Here is a 17,269-nt window from a genome sequence, read left to right on the forward strand (position 1 = left end):
AGAGACAGTTTTTCTAGAAATGTGTTAGCGTTAATTTTGGCAGCTATTTTTAATTTTAGTCTCAGTCTTAGTCTTTAGACAAAATGTCTTTTAGTTTTAGTCTCATTTTAGTCATTTCTACCCTTTTTAGTTTTACAAGACACCACCTCAAAAACATTTTAGTCCATAAAAAGTCCTCACATTTTAGCCTTTACTTTTAGTCCAAGCATTTATTTTCTTATCTAAATCTGGTACTAAGTCATTGTAGTGTGTTCTATGCACTCTGCCAAACCTGCTTTCTACAGCTGAGAGGCAAAATAGCTATAGATGCAATGCTTTTTTTGACAGATTTACCAACAGTGGAGAAATATCACTGATTTTGAATGTCCGACGAAAAGTACATTACATTTTAGTCTAGTTTTTGTCATCTTGACAAAAACTAAACTGGCTTTTTGTCAGTTTTAGTCATCAGAAATCTATTTTTGTTTGTTTTAGTCTAGTTTTTGGCTGTTGACGAACATTTTTAGTCATAGGTTTAGTCAACGAAATGAACACGGATTTGTTATAATTTTCGGGGAAAATGGTAACCTCAATCGATCACTTTTGGCAGCATCAGAGACACGTTTTGAAAGGAGGCATAAAGAGGAAGATACGTTCCTCACTCCTCCCTAGCTTCACCCACATTTCCTATGTAGACATTTGGTTCATTTAAACAGGGCTTTCTACCTTTCAGGGAAAAGATAACTGAAAAGCTGTCCTCATATTTTGAAAGCTTTTGTTCTTTCTGATACTTTCAATCATTAAAAGCAGCGATTGTATCAAGGGTTGATCCCAACTAATCTAGTAATAAATGATGTGAAGCAAAAAACAAAGCCTCATTTGAATGCCAATCTCATAGAACAAGGATGACTTTTAGAATATATATGGGGGGTGTTCAATGTCTAATTCTACATAGATTTGCTGGTTTTCTCCAAATAAATCATGGGTCATAGCCTGTCATGGTTTAATTATCAACTTATTATTACTGTCAATACAATTCTAAAAAAGTACATACTTTCGATCAATCTCCTTAGAGTGAATTCATAAGTTTGAGGTGGACTACCACAGTTTGGAGTGCTTCAAAAGTGTAGGCATTCTGAACAAATTCATATGATTCCAGAGTAAAATGCGAGTTGTGTCAAACTACTCCATAACAAGTAGCACGGCCTGCCACTCAAAGTAAGTAACCTGTAGACTCAGTTAGATAATTGGAGCCTTCTTTGTTGTAAATGGTATGTGTAATATTGCTGTATATTTACCATAGTGCAGACTTAATGAATGAAAACTAGGATAGAACAGCTCCGGTGACTTAATAAGCTGTTATCATGTCTAGAGGACAAACACTGACGTGGTTTATCTTTTATGATGAATTTGAGAATTTCCATCTGACCAATCGTCCATTGTTCAAAAACTTGTTGTACTGGAAAAGTTTTCTAAGTATCAAGAGATTTTGAATGATAAACTCTGCAGGGATCCCTTCTGTGATTTCATCAAATACTTAGAATAACAATCTAAGCCTGTCTGAGACTTCAACAACCACTTTTACTGGACACACTTCGACCCATCAGGGATTATGTAGCAGACATCATTGCCTGGTTTACTGCTGCAGGATCACTAATTTACTAAAGACATTTATACACTTGAAGTATTTTAGGAAAATGCCTTAGGATTAAATATGTGTTTCTTGGTACTCTAATATGTTAGTCTTACAAAATAATTAGTTAGTTTAATAATATTCTATCGTTAGTAGTTATGAGTCTGAGCTCAAGCTGTCCTTTAACTCGTCATTTCCCTCTCATCCGTCTCTCTGGAGGATCAGACTTCATGTGTTCAGGTAAACACAGAAACATAAGCTGTTCTGTGGAGGAAGAATCCTCCTCCTCTTCGGTTTTGATGCCATCAGGTCTTCTCTTCCTCTTCATGTTGTTCTGATCTGGGCATAACGAAGCTTTGACCTGCTGACAGATGACAATGTCAGAGAGAGCTTGTGTGCATTACAAGCGTGTTCAAAGTTTGTTTTTGTAGTAAAAATACCTGGGAGTCTTCTCAGCGCTCTGCCTGCTCTGAGCTGAACTCTTAAACTGAGCCTCCAGTCTGGAGAAGATCCCTCCTGAAGGCTGCAACACACAAACACAAACACATCAGTGTGGAGTCATGATGCTTTCTATGTGGTACTCAGCTTGGCTATACTAAGTTCTGGTACCAGGAACTCAGATTTTCACCACAGTATACTATGACAGTACCTTCCAGACATGAGCAGGATTGTCATAGCGTGAAAGTACGGGGCAAGGTCAAAAACCAGCATTAATGCCTGTGACCCTTGACCCCTCAGGGAGTACTGTTAATAAAAAACCTGCATCATTCCATGACAGATATTACAATGTGGGTTTAGTAACCTGACTGCCATTTTCAGACAATAAAGTTCATGACTGCATCTACTAATGTCAGTTAAGACTCTGCCATGCAAAGTGAAATCCATTTCTCTGACGAGTCCAGATTTCTACTGTTTTTTTTTATCATCTCTCCTCTTCCTTGTTTCATTTAAATCACAATGAATTCTGTTTTATTATAACATGGTGAGGTTTAATCATAAGCTCTCATTTGTTTTCCAAACCAACCTGAACAGTCTGGTGTATTTTTTACTGTCTTGTGAGTCTTGAAATGGAAAATGTACATGCAAACAAATAAATAAAAAAGGAAATTCTTTATTTTGGTTTTAAATAACAGCTGTCCAGGTGTATCAACAAATCATTGATACAGAGAGGCAAATACAGGTACTGAAGCAACTCATGCTTCCATCCAGACAATGTCTTTTCCAGGGATGTCCCTGCTTACTTCAGCAAAACAATGGCAAAACAAATTCTGCAAGAGTTACAACAGCATTGGCTTCACAGCAAAAAAAAATGGTATTGTTTTTAATTTATATTTTACACAGCTGTCTAATCTTTTCTTGGATTAGGGGTTTGTAAAATTGCTGTGTTCTTAAAATGCTTTGTCTTCATTGTAATTTTACTGTGATGATCTGATGAAATCAAAGGTGTGACCATGGTGATCATGGCTTAGTGACAGAGGAAACTAACGTTAGCCTCAACAGACCAGGATAACCCTATAATCCAGTGGTTCTCAACTGGTTGAGTCACAGGACCCACCACCAACTCCTCAAGGAGAGGTGCGACCCAAATTTTGAAGATTTTTTTGATCAATCATAAATATTTAATAATAAAAATAATGGAGCTTGGGCCTAAGGCAGTACAAAAGGTGGAACAAAACAATGAAACAAGACAAAATATGCATGTATTTTGGAGTCTCAGACAATTTGGCACAATTTTTTTCCCAGGCACACATCCGCGACCCACTGACAATGGCTTTGCGCCCCACTTTGGGTCCTGACCCACCAGTTGAGAACCACTGCTCTAATCTGTGTTCATGCTGCACCCCTCAGGATTAGAGTATACAGCCTGTTTGCTCTCACCTCTTTGTTGTCTTTAGATCTGTTTTGTTCCTGATCTCCAAACCTCATCTTAGTCAAGTGTCCGACGATCTCCACCATCCTGCGCTGATCTGACTCACAGAAAACAACATGTGACAGATTCAATAACATGAAATGTGAATCTAATGATGAGAAAACTAAATATTATAGTTGTTGTTAACTGAGTAAACAAAGCTGACAGTGTAAATTAAAGTGTCTTACCTTCCTCTCTCTGAGCGTCCTGATTAAACCTCAGAGAGCGAGAGCTGTCCCACTTACTCTTCTGAACGCTCACCCTGAAACACAAAGACACATCACACAGTTCATTCTTAAAATGAGACACAGAAACACAACAATACAGGGATTAGGACAGAGATAAAGCTGATGATGAAGATGTCGCTGAACTCACGTGAAAGGTGTGCTGTCTCTGGTCTGTGCCTGACAGAAAAAATAAAGACCAGGTGCAATGTTTACATGATGTTGTTTTTTTTTTACAAAGCAGTATCTTTTTAATATCAACCTTCTTTATATGATGTTAGTTTGAGAACAATGAACCATAAATCATCAAATAAGAACAGAAAACACACCTTTTAACTATATTCAAGAGTACAACACACAAATGTGAAATAACAGAATTACCCTTTAAGTCAGTATTAAAATCGTATTCATAGTATCAAAAAACAGACATATTAATAACAAAATTTAAAGCATCAGCATGAAGGGAAAAAAAGAGTTTGGGGATATGTAGTTTTAAATGAACAAAAATTGCAAGAAAATTCCTACGTATGCATTTTTGAGGGATTCATTTTTCTCCTTTACATTTATCTAATAAAGTAAATTTATTTTTTGACTTTCTGTACTGTTTTGTTTTATCAGTAATTAAAATTACAGATTGTTTCAGAAATGTGTTATAAATAAATATGAAGCGTTTCAGCAACTTTAGTGCCTACAGCTTCATTTGTATTTGCAACAGAACACTTCTGTCTAATGTTTAGTGGTTTTAAGTTTGACAGTGCAGAGAAGTTTAAACTGATCATTTCAAAACATTGATTCCTAGAGAAATTTAAACAGTGTTAAAATAAAGTACCCAAACAACAATTAGTTTGAATTGATTATCAAAAAGAAAGACATACTGCACCTTTTCAGCTTTTTCTTTACGTTGGAAGTTTGGAGAGGACATCTGTTTCTTCAGAGGTCGGTGAGTCTTTTTGTTCTTTTTAGCAGCTGAAACACAACAAACACAAAAAAATCTGTAATTTGAAGCAAAATACAGACTGATTTTTTTTATGGGGGGGGGTACCCATTTTTAGGGGAGCTTGGGTAACAGAATGCACAGCCATGGCAGAGAATAATCATGATATAGAGTGCCTGTAAAAGTTTTCATCCATGGATGTTTTACCCTTTCATTGTTTTTATAATTCAATCATGGTCAAAATAAATTGGCTTTTTTGACCAAAAAAGAAAAAAACATTTATTTTAAAACAGAAATTAAATTTCCACAAAGTAATGTCAATTAAATAGAAATATGTAATTTAAAATCAGCGAATGTATAGATATTCACCCCTTTCAAGTCAGTATTTAGGCGATGCACCCTCAATCACAGCACAGAGTCTGTGTGGATAGGTCTTGATCAAGCTTGCACATCTGGACGCACTAATTTTACTCCATTCTCCTTTGCAAAACTGCTCAAGCTCTGTCAGGTTGCACGGGGATCAGGTGTGAGCAGCCAATTTAAAGTCTCTTTGCTGCTCTCCCATAAAGCTTTGACTGGTGACAAACCCATGCAACAGTCTCTCCTATCTCAGCTGCTGAAGCTTGTAACTCTTTCAGAGTAGTCATAGGTGTCTTGGTGGCCTCACTCATTAGTCCTCTTCTTGCACGGTGACTCAGTTTGTGAGGACGGGTTGATCTAGACAGATTTACACGTATGCCATATTCCTTACATCTCATAATGATGGATTTAATTGAACTCCGGGGGTTGTTCAGTGTAGGGCTGGGAGATTATGGCAAAAATCAAAACTATACTGACCATGATTGATTTATATAATCAATGAAAGAGTAAAACATCTAGGGGTAAGGGGGGACTACTTTTTTAGGTGCTACAGGTTGTACATCACATGCAACCAGCACTAAACATAATATTTCATTGTTTCTTTCCACTCTGTAACATAGAACTCGGAAAACTGTAAAAGAAAAAATATTGCTGTGTGATTTAAATATTCTGAAATTTCACACAGCAAACATCAACAAACACACAAGATATTGACTGATTAACAGACATAAGCAGAATCATGAGTTAGTCTATTATAAATTCATAATAAGTTAAATTGTGCCAAATATTATACTGATGATGATTTATTAAATTTTAGTTTGATTATTTATTTTGTATTTATAGTCTGATGTTGTGTCTTCACCTTGTTTCTTGTTGTGCTCCTCTTCATCGCCCACCTCATCCTCAGTGACCTCTGACCCTGTGGTGTACTCCTCATCCTCCGACAACAGAGACTGCTGCCTCTGCAGGTTACACCATTTACTCAATATCAATCACTCTATCAATAAATCAAACATAACAATAAATACATCTGATCTAACAAAGACCTGAGATCACGGCAGACCGTCTAACAGAGCATTCAGAGAGAAACGTACCAGCTGTAGACTCCAGTTTTTCAGGAGAGAAAACTGAAAAGAGACAAAATCTGATCAACCAACACAGTAAGAGCAGAAAGTAATCAATAACAGCTGGTATTTGTAACAAATATGATGAATCAGAGTAATAAATAAAAGTTTATAAAACGATTGAATGTTTCAGACTCACAGTTCCTGTGTCTCCTTTCGGACGTCCGAGCAGCGTCGGCTCCAACAGAACATCACAGTCCTGAGCTTTCTCTGACGCACAAACACTGTCCTCACTACACAAACACAAAAACAGGATCAAAGTGTGAGCTCTTGGTTAGGGGGCTAGTGCACAGGAGGAAGGACCTAACGGAAAAAAGTATGATGTAGGCGGTGGAAAAAGCAGCAGGTCTGACTCTATGATCACAGTTTGCTCCTTTATATCAGTGCTACATGATGTTCAACATATTTATGGTGAAAAAGAAGGGAGAAGAACATACTGGAGATCAGAAAACATAGTGACACAGTTTTACACATATCCTGTTGCATGCTGGTCATGGGATATGGAGGTAATCATCTGTTTCTATTGCTGCGGTGAACTTTCCTGAATATTTCTTGCTGTGTCCACACATCAGCTCAACCAAGAAAAATTCATGAAGTTTTTAGAAATTCTCAGCAAGGTAGACACCGTGTCCCAACAGCAAGTGAGCATCAAACCTTGCATGCATCATGCAGCCTCATAAGCTCTCCAACACTGCATCTGTTAAAAATGTTTGAACAAGTGATTTCATCCAATAAATGTGTTTTAGCATATACTGTATTTAATTTTTATTGCCAGTGTTAAAAATATAATTCACTCCTCATCTTTTGGTGTCATTTGGAAAACTATATCCATGTTAGAACTATTGAAGTACTTCAAGGTGTTGCAAATGTTTTAATAATCAATTTTAATTTGGACATCAGTGGAATCTCGCGTCTTCTCGTCTCACTCCTGTGTGCCTTCTGTTTGCACATGGCCCTGCAGTCTCACACTCATATAAGGGCGTGAGACTGCAGTTTAAAAATGTTTGATGATGCCACGTTGGTTTCTCTTGGAAATTTGAACAAATTTGAGAAAAGTCTTACAAAGACGCTGGTGAAAGAGGCTCACTGATGATAATCAAGCTAATTTTGTTGCTGGCCTTTGCTTGTGTTGGACATAGTGACACAATCACACAAAAACTGACCTGTCTGCAGGTGTATGTGGCACACAGACTGCGTCTCTGTGCAGCAGCAGGTCGTTGAGGACTCTGATCTGAGCTGAAGTCTCTGCATCACAGTTTTCTTCATCAGGAATATTTACTATGTGGTCTCTCATCTTACAGCCCTGAAGACATAAACACACTTGTTCAGCTACTTTAAGGTCTCCATTACATACAAATCAGCAGTTGAAAAGATCAATGTGTTCAGGTTTTTTTAATTTAAAAAAAGAAAACTACCACCTGTTAGTTACACACCTCTATGAGAAAGTGTGATTGAACAGTGGTAGATCAACAGCTGAATGATTTCTGTGGTAGTGTGATTTGTAAAAATCTTGTGTACACGAGAACACGAGGCCCAATGACCTTGAATTTTGATGCATTACCTCAAAAATCAAATCAGCTTGCCTTTGAGTCAGAGTGGAAATTTGTACAAATTTAGAAGAAATACTGAAAATTATTCTCAAGGTATCTACTTCACAAGAATGGCCTGTATGTATGAAAGTTTACGTGGATGAAAAACCTGAAAACAAAGTGCTCAAGCCTCAGCAATTGTCGGCAAGACGGCATGAGTAAAAAGAAAAAAGGTGCATGTGTGCGCTTATGAATGTACCTTAGGTATACCGGTAGGGTCAAAGCGTAGAACCCTCTGGTTACAACAAGGGTACAGTCCTGCTCCATGCCAGCCTTTCTCTGATCCCACACCAGCATAGACCACAGAGTCAGGGTGATACTGACAGTGTGTGAGCTCTGAACACACAAACACCTGCGAACACAAACACAAGTCACTAACGTGGGAGATCAGAAATGTTAAGTTTAGTGTTTGGTTTACTAAAAGAAGCTCTAATGGGATGAATGTTCATGCTTTTTATATTTTCTCAAAGGAAGGGACCATATTTGGGTTAAGGGGGTCACTTCTGATTCCCAGTAGAGACAGCTTAGATATTAAAACTTGATGATTTTAAACATTATTCACAAATCATTGGGAAACATAAAGGAAGCGCTTTCAAATTTTTTATTAACAGTATATAAGTGAGCCTAGCTTTAATCCTCGTCACGCACAAAACACAATGAACAAACACCTGTTGGCAGCGCGAGCAGGTGAGGTAGTTGATGGTTCCCCAGATCCTCCAGTAGACCAGAACCCAAGACTTCAACTCCTCATAGAGACCAGATAGGTAGTCATGGACGTCCCAGCTCCTTTGTCTGCACACGCAGAGACACACATTAATACAGACATACACGTAAAAAAACACAGACAGGAAGCCCAGAAGCAAACTGTTAATTCTTAAAGATAAAACTGATGTGTTGTGTTGTTTATACCTGATGTGTTTGGACCTTGTCCATGTTTTTGTACCTGGTGTGTGTGTAGATGATCTCTCCTCGAGCGTCGATGTTGATCTTTCCTGGAACACATGAGATCTTCCTCTCAGTGTCTCTGGTCAGCAGCTTCAGACAGAGTCCACACCTAACCCACACACAGAGAAATGCCTGACCAAGAGGAATAATCAAGGTGAGGGGTATAAAGAGCATACCTGTGCAAGGTAGCTCACCTGTAGAGTGTGGAGGCGTTTCCAGGTGAGTCTCTGCAGGTGTAGTTTGGATCAAAAAGACGCTCAATCTTCTTCTGAAACAGTTTACTGAGAAGAAAATATGAAACAGAGAATCATTAAAATTAATATCTATTCAACTGAAATGGACCTGTATCCTTGTCCTCCAATGTCTCACCTCTAAAACTTAGTTTAAATAAATAAAAAAGAGACATAACAGTCCTCACAATCATCATACATAATAAAAATAAATACATGAATTCTTCTGTTCCCTCACCTTTTGAACTTGTCCTTCTTGTCCCGGATGTCGTCAGCCTCGTTGTGGTTGAAAAGTTGAGCAATGCGAGTCGCTAGGTTGCTGTTGATGCAGTTCATGTTGCAGGGCGTAGCCACGATGGCACTCATGTGTTTATGACAGTACTGAATACACTCATCCACCTAAGCCAGGAAACACACGTACTTAAGTATTTCAATTACAGATTTATTGAGGGTAGGTCTTTTAGAAAAATTCTCAGAAGGTGATTGGACGAATGCTCTTTCTCTCACATTCATTACAGCCCATCAGAGCTAGTAGGCTAGTTAGTAGGCTAGCACAGCTCCAACAGTAACCTGAGCCCAGCAAGCAGACGCTGCCTTAGTTTATGAACAGCAGACTTTGTTGGTGAATAAAACTAATGACAAGGCCAGTTGGAGAGGTGTGTTACTTACTGTCCAAATATATTCTAAACACTGCTAACATTACTGCTGGAGTTGGCCTCTATGTTGCTCCCCTAGGTTAAGTAGTGTCACTGCTCAACTTAAAGAAAAAAACAAACAAAACAAAAAACAAATAAAAAAACCTTTCTCATCCATAAGTTTGTCAGTCCGGAGGCTAAAATCAAATGTTCACACCTGTATTTCAGACAGTTATGTTACATTTCACCGGTTATGTATAATAATAATAATTGCAAGTTTATCTTACATGCAAAAATGCTGCATCTGGTCTTAAAGGTCTATGCACCCAAATGTTGCTACAGTCTAAATTGGTTAAAGTGTTAATGATTTCATTACTGCGTAAAAAAAAATCAGACTTGAACAAAGCACTTACTAATGAATCCATCTTCAAGAACTCGGACGAGATCAGGATGGAAATCACATTGCTGGGCTCTGAAATCAACAAACACCATGAAAAAACACAGAATTTAATCACAGAATACAAAGCAAACACACAGAAAACACACATGATACAGCAACAACTATGGAAGAGGATAAGGGACACTAAAAAGAAAATCTGAGAAAATTAGATTTTTATTACTTGTGAGAAAAAAGTCAGAATTCTAAGATTAAAGTCATTCTGAGGAAAAAAGTCAGAATTCTAAGATTAAAGTCATTCTGAGGAAAAAAGTCTGAATTTTGAGAAACAGTCAGAATTCTGACTTCAATCTCAGAGTTCTAAACTTTCATTTAGTATAAGCTAGCTTGATTTTAACACCTATCAATCTGGCATTGCCTTCTGTTTGTTTGTAATGTGACAACGTTAAGCTTAATTATTACTGTGTTTCATCCACGTAGACTGGAACCATAATCAGGTTAGATACTTTTCATGAAAAGTGTGTGAAAGTAGTTTAGGAGTAGAAGTCAAGTTCATGTGATGAATCTGATAATAATATCCATGGACTAACCTATTTTCAATCTTTTAGCCATGTTAATCCAACTATACGGGGTTTTATGTCCAAACATAAAAACATAATACACTGTCCTTATATGCAATGTCAGCATCGCTTTTTAATATACAAGCAATGCACTGAACTTGAAGGTTTTAATGTTCCCTAAAACAAACGGGTCCAATAAGAGCCATTTTCTGATAACTTCCTAAGACATTAGTATGCACTTCTTGCCACTCAGTGGCTGTAACTGCAGTGACTTGCCCTGAATGTCACATCATATGCATTCTTTCTACATCATCCTACATAGACAAGAGGTGTGTGTGTGTGTGTGTGTGTGTGTGTTTACTAATGTAGTTATTTGTGTGTTGTGTTACCGAGTCTGGGCTTGTCCTTGCACCCCCCTGCAGAGTTCCTCCTGACATAGTTCATTAACCAATCGAAGATCTGGACATCACAGTGGACAGAGATATCAACCTCCTCCCAGCGCTGAGAGTCCACAGACAAATATTCAGCAAAGTAACGCATCTCCTTCACTAGAAGATCTCTGGGACAGGTAAAGTCCTGCTTCAGGTTCTTTGTCTCATCACAGACGTGGATCACCATGTTTGGACTGAAACAGAGATGTAAATATGAGAGAGTAGAATTTACCACAGTTTACAGTCAAAGGCTATAGACAGAAATATGGTTTAATGATAGATAAAATACATTTACAATTAAACAGGAAGTTAAAACCAAACAGAACACAGTGTGGCATACAAAAGTGTTTAAAAATGGTGAATAGAAAAGATCAGTCTCCATGAGACAGAAAAACTCAGTCCAGCACAACAGTCTGCATAACTGACCAATCAGATTCAGGCTCTGTGTAAAACAGCTATAACTTCATTATTATATAAGCTGGAATAAAGATAGTGCGTGAGTGTGTCCTCACTCTCTGACTCGGTGTGATTTGTCGTCTTCGTCTGCTGATGTTCGTCTCTCTTTCTTCTCCACAGAGCTGACTCGACCCGACGCAGCAGATTTACATCCTTATCAAACAAACAGAAATATTTAGATAAAAATAACATTTAAAACGTTTATTCTTTAAATCTCTACTTCTTATTCATGTAGATGGGTACATGAGTCAGCTCTGAGCAAGCCCATCACAATTTTGTCTGCATCAGCTTCAACAGTTTCTGATTTTTTTCACTCTTTTACAGAACATATGAGACAATATTTTTAATTAGGAGATAAAAAGTCAAAATTATGATTTTTAATTTTATAATTAAGACTTCTAATCTCATACTTTTGGCTTTTTAATCTTATAATTATGATTTTTAATCTCACAATTATGACTTTATATCTCATAATTTTGACTAGGGTTTTTATTTCCAAGAATTACCTTCATTCACTTTTTTGTATTATGCAGAAATGGGCTTACATATGAGTAAAAATGATACTTTTTTTGTTTGGTCTCTAGGTCTACAGGAATCTGTATCTTGTTTGTACCTCTGTGTGCACAAATTAGGTGTTTGGAACGATTGTGTTTGGAAGTAACTGAAGAGTAGTATTTCCCACACATGGACAAGGTGCAGCAACACAAGTACATTTGGCTACAACTTTTTTAAACTTGGTAAAATTTCTATAAATGCCACCTTTGAGCATGAAAGACACATGCACAAGTTGGTTCCTCCTGTATGCACAACATGTTTTAAAAAATTATGCCGTTGTTCCAACAATTTTCTATCCTTCTTTGCTGCCAATATCCCCGTGTACACCATTATTCTAGGATAATGGTTAGAATATGCTACCTCATCAATAATAAGTCTAAATAGATACAGCTCACCTGCTTAATTATGGAACATTGGGCAATTTATTTTAGCATTTTATACAACACATTGATGATGATTACTGTTAAAAAGGGCTAGAAACACAAAGAAATCAAACATAAAGAATGTGGCAGGAAAGGACAGCCATCCATACCACCCAATAAAATGGAATTCTGTGGGAAACTACTAGATGTTTCCTGAGAAATACGATCTCAAGTTTACAATTCATTTTATAACTTACAACAAAACCCTTTGAAGAAAGAGAGAAAGAGAGAGAGAGAGAGACCATATGAGGAAAAACTTGTTATTACTAGATAAGGGGTCCAAAAAAAAAAGTCCATAGTAAATGGAAACGCATCTGTAGCACATGAAGCAGAGAATCCCAGATTAACAGAGAGGATAATGGTTAGAATATGCTACCTCATCAATAATAAGTCTAAATAGATACAGCTCACCTGCTTAATTATGGAACATTGGGCAATTTATTTTAGCATTTTATACAAGCTAGCTGCCTGGCTCTGTGCCAGAGCTGAGAGGATTAAATTTACTGTTTTCTGGTACAAATCACTGTGTTGTGATGCTTTTAATGACTCATAGTCCACTCTAGCTAATAGATCTGATAATTTACCTCATAATGAACAAAAACAGAGCATGTAACTGGCTATTAACTTTTAACAAAGGCAGGGACATCAGCAACAGACTGCATTTACATTAACTGCTCGCTGATTTTATATAATTGTGACATTAGGGGGCGGGTTATTCCCCATCAAGACCAGTGATGTTTTGGGTTCAAGTATTTTCCCTACTCAAATTAAACCAAGCCTGGAAAGAGGTGAACAACTTTCTAACAGTCTAAACCAAAAATTGCATCACACACAGATCTCAGTTTTTTTGGAAGGTTTACAGTAACCTTATTCCATCATATCTAGTGTGTTAAGACACAAAGTTTGGATTTACAGGGACTTTAAGTGTTAATAAATAAAAACAGCTTTATGGTTATTTCTGCAGTTATATCAGACATAAATCAACATCAGTAAAACTAACACTAACAACCAACATATTGCTATTACTAGCAGTGCTTACCTTTAAAATCAGTCACAGGTAAACTGTGTTACCTGATGTTACATGATCTGACTCACCTGCATGCTTGCTGCTCAGGCCGCTTCCTGTCTCCGGTCCCCCACAGTCCAGCAGGGTGGGCAGGTCATCTGAGGGAGCAGGGCTTGCTTCTGTCAGGGCATTACACTGGTCATCCACATGAGGGAGACCTCCCCCAGTCTTCAACTCCTCATACCTACGAGCACACTGTAAGACAGATTAATGTTGATGAATGATAAGTGTTATCTGTTATCTGCAACTCAGGGATGTGTACCATTCAGTGAGATTAGAGGCTAATCCTGGTCTGTTGAGTCTAATGTCAGATTTTTAATGACGATGTCTCTCTTTTACTGGCTTGCAAAGTTGTTTTCAGTTAGTGATCTAGCAGTACTGTGTGAAGATTTTGCATGAGATATAAACAAAAAGTTCATTTGATCTTTAATGCAGTTTAAACATTCATCATCTCTTGTCATTATTTATTCTGACAGAATCAGACAGCCAGTGATCATTCCTTATTGTGATGATGAAGCATAAAATGATGCTCAACACTCCCCTTAATGTGAGCACGCTCACAATCTAAAGCAGAAACAGTTAACTGAGAAAGTTCATAACCAGCTCCACAATATCCGATATCTCTTTGTGAGTCTACAGGGTTTAACGCATTAACTTAGAGAAAGACTGGAGATGATCTGCTCACTTTATGTTGCACCTTTCAGATGTGACTGAATCATTACCCAGAATTCATAAGTACCTCCTTGGGGGTGAACCCAGGCACCAGTTTGGCGACGTTGTCCCAGTTTATAGGTGGGGCGACCCCCCAGAGAGAGCCCAGCACCATGTCCAGGACCAGCACATTGTTGTCATAGGGGAAGTTGTTGTTGTCTGAACAGAAGCGACTCATTGCTGTGGAGAGACAGGAGGTCAGCAATGACGGATCAGTTTCATCATCCAATCACAATCAACATTTAAAAATCATAATTTCTATGAGTTGATCACAGCCCCTTTTCTTTTATGGTGAAATAGAGACATCTCTGGGTCTTTACTGTATGAATACACTATATATTAGAAGTGGGTTTATTTTAAATGATTTATTCTTTTAGTAATGCTGGGTGATTGATCAAGTTTCAACTGCTATTACGATTTCAGCTTGCTTGTAGCAATTTCCTACAAATGAGAGACAGGTTTACAGCCCCAACTGCCAGAAATGTGTCTTTTATTTGTTGTTTTGTTGTTTCTCTTGTCCCTCTCCTCCTTTTGCTTTTCTCCCACCACTACCCCTCCTTTTACCCTTTCCAATCCCAGCGTGGCTTCAACAGTCAACACAAATCTTGTCTGCTCGACATTCCTGCCTATGCTTAAGGAAGGTTTATGTTTCCACTGTAACGGGGCTAAATACTGCTAGTGCTGTGCTCATGGAGATTAACCGGTCTTTATAATAATAGGGTAAGGTTAAGTGTCTTAGGATAACTTGGTGGTTATGAATTGGCGCTATATAATCAGAGACTGATTGATTGATGTGTGGTAAATGAAGCACTACCTCTCCTCTTTTAAAGCACATTGTATGCCCCTCCCACCAAAACAGCTCTCACGTTAATTTATGTGAGGAGCAGATGGAGGTAATCACTTACTCTAGTTGGTTTGAAAAGTAAGACAGCCAAAGAGGATGATAGCAAAGCAGTTTGCAAAAAGGAAAAAAACACTCTCTGAACAATAAGTTTGTTACGCAAAAGGTGACTGGTCCTCAATGCAATACACCTAAAAAAAAGAAATTCAGGCACTGGTGCAGATGGTGCAAAATCAATGAACGATCATCTAAAATATTTGTGATTTTAATTTCAAACATGACAACCATGATAATGATTTTCACCACAATCAACAAGACCTAAACCAGTAGTTCTCAAACTGGGAATAATGGGTAAAATGTATAGTTTGTAGATTCTTTGACAAGAACAAGAGTCTTTACTGCAGGCTTATTATGGTGGGATTTTTTCACTGAAAACAATTAAAATGCATGTGCACTTTTTCAAGGTGGGTCCTGGAGGGGGGCTTAGCTTTTCTTAGATACGAGCTGGGGGGCTGAGGAAAAAAGGCTGGGAACCACTGCCCTTATCAATAGTATTAAAAAGTACTGAAGCCTTTAGAAAAAGCTGGGTCTATTTCATAAGACAGGTGTGTCCCAACTTCACCCTCTTGTCCAGATGTTTGCATTTTTAAAAGTGTGCAGCAATTCATCTGCAATTTTTAAATAGTAAAAAAAGAAAAAAAACAAGAATTGGACAATCATATTGTGTGTGTATGACTTCTATTGTTTCTCCTCCAACTCAAGAGCAAGATATCTGTACTGATACCACAGACTATAAAAAAAAGCTGATACATCTGTATATCTGTTGTGTATGTGCAGTATACTATATAAATGTATTATAATATATTCTATGTAATAAAGAGAGCTTTAGTGTTTGTCAGACTGTGTGAAACGTGTTAATCTATTTGTGTAACACATATTCTTATAGTATGTATAGTAGAGGGTTAGGGTATGCATATACTTTAATATGTACCGTATAATAAAGAGAGTGTGTGTTGATGCTCGCGCAGGCCCAGTCCCCCTGTTCTCGTGCTGCTTCCAGGTCAAATTAAATAAACTGATATTAAACAGATAATACGTACAGTACAAATAATAAATTTAGGTTAGAATATCCTCACCTGCAGTTGTATATCTCCCTCCCGTGGTCTGGTTCAGTTCATTGACCTGCTGTTGGTGTTATGCCATCATATTGTGAAAGATAAAGAAGATGCTGCTGCTGCTCTGCCAGCTAACACAAACTCTGCTAACGCTAGCAAGCTCCGCCAATTCAGGGACGGCTCGAAAATTTCACCTCGCAAACTCAAGAGACGCTTTAAGGCTTAAAGTGAGGCCGTTTTGTGGTGGTGTGGTAAACTTCTTAAAATAAGTCGAGATTGTATAAGAGTTTCATTAGTTTCATTAGTTTTGTATCAGGATTTAAATAACAGACCTACATCTCCGTAGATGTTCACAACATCTATGGAAGATAGCAGATTATTGTAAATACACAAACTCTTAGGTAAGTTTTAAAGAATGTTAAAAAGAGTGTACTATAAGTCAGAAAGAATTTTCCAAAGCACTGCTTACAAACTCTGGAAAAGATATCCAAACCGATTCAAACTCATCTAGTGGTGAATTTTCCTGGCAAGTGTGTACTCAATTTACGATTGTCCCTGAAGCAGCATTGGCTTCGCTGTTAGCTGAGGAGCTAGCTGAGTAGACCAAGCATACACAGCTTTAAGCTCAGTTTCAGCGGGAAGTTGTTGCCGTCAGGTTTCATTGATATATCATAGACTCAGCAGTAAAAGTGTTGTATTAGTCAAAGAAAATAACGCTTTTTATTCCCCTCAGTCCGAACCCACGTACAGGCTCATCCCGGTGTCGCACTGCAGCAGGTCAGCGTCCTTTTGCTAAGCAACAGCAGACAGGCAGCGACCGTAAACACAACGTAATTGTCGTAAATACTCGTGGTATTATTACATTAAACACATAATTTATTTTTTCTAAACATTATATAAATAGACATTATACTATGTAATACATTATTTCTGCACTTAAAATATTTATCAAACTATCAAATGTATTATTCTATTCCACACCTTACTTACATTCATATTGTCTTATAGCACTGTTTATTATCATGTAATTCTAGGCTTATATTTCGCAATCATTTACATTGCGCCTTACAATGAAATATATTATACTTCAAATCAGTCTTTATTCTCCACATACTGTGTTAAATTTTATACTGCTACATACTGTTTATATAAC

At 37.6% G+C, this 17,269-nt stretch overlaps 1 protein-coding gene across 2 annotated transcripts; it reads right to left on the minus strand.

The window, feature by feature from the left end:
* Positions 1 to 441: 441 nt before the first annotated feature.
* sanbr (SANT and BTB domain regulator of CSR) lies at positions 442 to 16,267 on the minus strand. Of its 2 annotated transcripts, none has more exons than XM_041789863.1 (21): positions 16,138 to 16,267; positions 14,189 to 14,340; positions 13,479 to 13,644; positions 11,463 to 11,559; positions 10,909 to 11,144; positions 9,976 to 10,034; positions 9,166 to 9,326; positions 8,892 to 8,978; positions 8,696 to 8,806; positions 8,421 to 8,544; positions 7,952 to 8,104; positions 7,327 to 7,466; positions 6,303 to 6,396; positions 6,134 to 6,166; positions 5,902 to 6,001; positions 4,626 to 4,711; positions 3,897 to 3,925; positions 3,710 to 3,783; positions 3,491 to 3,579; positions 2,053 to 2,135; positions 442 to 1,973 (listed from the first exon to the last, which is right to left on the minus strand). In XM_041789863.1, the coding sequence occupies exons 2-21, from the start codon at positions 14,336 to 14,338 to the stop codon at positions 1,937 to 1,939; spliced, it is 2,109 nt and encodes a 702-aa protein (XP_041645797.1). In that variant the 5' UTR covers positions 14,339 to 14,340; positions 16,138 to 16,267; the 3' UTR covers positions 442 to 1,936. The 2 variants fall into 2 exon arrangements, with proteins under 2 accessions (XP_041645797.1, XP_041645796.1); XM_041789862.1 differs by having other exon boundaries at positions 442 to 1,976.
* Between the last annotated feature and the right edge of the window lie 1,002 nt (positions 16,268 to 17,269).

This window comes from Cheilinus undulatus, linkage group 6, assembly GCF_018320785.1.
Source record: "Cheilinus undulatus linkage group 6, ASM1832078v1, whole genome shotgun sequence".
NCBI lineage: Eukaryota > Metazoa > Chordata > Actinopteri > Labriformes > Labridae > Cheilinus > Cheilinus undulatus.